This window comes from Sphaeroforma arctica (genome assembly GCF_001186125.1).
Source record: "Sphaeroforma arctica JP610 unplaced genomic scaffold supercont1.1071, whole genome shotgun sequence".
In the NCBI taxonomy this organism is placed as follows: Eukaryota; class Ichthyosporea; order Ichthyophonida; genus Sphaeroforma; species Sphaeroforma arctica.
Genome location: NW_014039487.1, coordinates 20,630 through 22,695, shown reverse-complemented (window position 1 = coordinate 22,695; position 2,066 = coordinate 20,630). Strand labels below are relative to the sequence as shown.

At 49.6% G+C, this 2,066-nt stretch overlaps 1 protein-coding gene across 1 annotated transcript; it reads left to right on the top strand.

Moving 5' to 3' along the window:
• Nucleotides 1-235: 235 nt before the first annotated feature.
• Nucleotides 236-1,548, top strand: SARC_09885 (hypothetical protein; the record flags this gene model as incomplete). Its single annotated transcript, XM_014296090.1, has 3 exons — nt 236-754; nt 897-1,435; nt 1,467-1,548. 3 exons carry the CDS (start codon nt 236-238, stop codon nt 1,546-1,548), a joined length of 1,140 nt encoding a protein of 379 aa, XP_014151565.1.
• Nucleotides 1,549-2,066: the final 518 nt, after the last annotated feature.

The following is a 2,066-nucleotide window of genomic DNA, read 5'->3' as shown; positions in this document are numbered from 1 at the left end:
TGGAATTAGGCCTACCCAGCTGTTTTATTAGATATATCAAGTATTTATGAGGTTGTATGTTGTTGCATCTGTATGTTAGGTGTATGCTAGCGCGCTTCTGGGTATGTGTCTTCATATGCCTATGGTAATACATACGCTCTTGACAGCCTATGTGCATATAGATACACATGGATCTGTACATGCTCATACATAAGTGTTCGCGTGTCTGTGAGGGTATATATAGCCTACACTCTCTATGCACTCAGTCAGTCACACGTCCATTGCTGTGTTGTTTTGTGAACAACGCCTCACCAACCACATCGTCTCAATACGTTGCAGAGACACCCGGTTCAGCACAAAGACACACAGTACATACGGCAAGCAGTCCCCTGGCCATGCGCGCGGGTTGGGGGGCAAAACACGTCTGCCGCTGGGCAATGTAGCCAGCCAATTAAACATACCAAGCCCTACACGCCCCGGGCTGGACCTTATTCCGTCACGTGAGATTTTATTCGATGTGGGCGTACAGACGCACCCTATGAGTAGTCAAAGGAAGACCTCGGAGACAGATCAATGGCAGTCGGTAGAGGTGGAGAGTGGCAGCGAGCATGCGAGGCTTAACAGAGACAGAGGGGTCGCGGCACAAGATAAGGCGTATACACACACACACAGCACATCTACGGCATTTCATAATAGGGAAAGGCATGCAGATGCCCCAAGGCTGGGCATCGGAGGTTGTGAGAATGCACATACCAATGGACCTGTCAACGCGAAGGTATCCGCAGACACGGCACGCCCACGCCATGGGCAGCGAAAGCCAAGCACGCACATACCAGCACACCCCCAGAGCCACACACACACACACACACACATCTCTTCACACACACAACCCCTTGCAACCACGTAACTACCTACAGAGTGTGCATAACAACCACGAGCACCATGGAGACGATCCGTCTGATGTCGACGGCCGTGCACACTACGACACACACACACAGCGAGTGATCGCTGAGATGGGTCGTATGCTCATCAACTCGGAGAATCGGGATGTGGATTCGGGACACCGGTCCACAAACCCGATTTATAGGGCGACGTACGCGGACAATAGGGTGTTGAATGGGGGACATAAAGAAAGAGACGCAGAAAGAGGGCACCCAGGCTTTTTAACTGGACAGTACACGCACCACACCTCTGCTCGAGAAATAAACACCAGGCCACACTCACCACAGCACTACACGCAGGCCCCACAAGCTAACACACACCCCCAGCGACACCTACACAGTGCACAGACAGCCACACCACCCCAGGCATCTCCTGCACACGTGCGCAAACAACCACGCACAGAGCAGTACACCATCGCACGCAGTGAACCGTATAGGCAACAACTACCGACACACACAGATGCGCACGCGGCGGGTGAGAAGCCTGGTGATGCAGTTACGAAGGACCTGCCCCTGTCATTGGGGCGTGCTGTTGATGGTCGACAGAGTCACAGATACAGCCACAGACAAAGTCATAGGCATAGGTATAGGCACGCACGGGCTGCTGAGGAGCCGAGCAAATGGATAGCTGGCCAGCGAAGATCTGTGAGGTATGTCTGTGGGGGTGTGGAGTGTCGAGTGTGTGTGGTTTGTAGTGGTGTTGTGGCATTTACTATCACCGACCATACCTGTACGTGTTCCGTATGAAAGATGATAGTGGATGGATGTGTGTACTGTACAGCTTATGCAAGCATCATCAGATGAATCTTATGAATGCGGACGTCACGACATTTTTAACAAGCGCTTATAGCACTCTGTGTAAGGAACTCTCTTTGCACTGTATCTCGTTTCTTCTGCGATTAGCTGCCATTATCGTTCGTGAGGTCTTGCTCGCGTGTCATTCGTGGTGTTAGATTACGATAGTGGTTTGGTCTTAAACTTGTCTTACAGAGTCTGTTATTTTAGAGCAGTGTGTTATCTCTATATATATATGTATATAAATATATATATATGTGTGTGTGTGTGTGTGTGAGTGTATGTGTGTGTGTGTATATATCTATGTATCTAAGTATCTATACATCTATGTATATATCTATGTATACATAT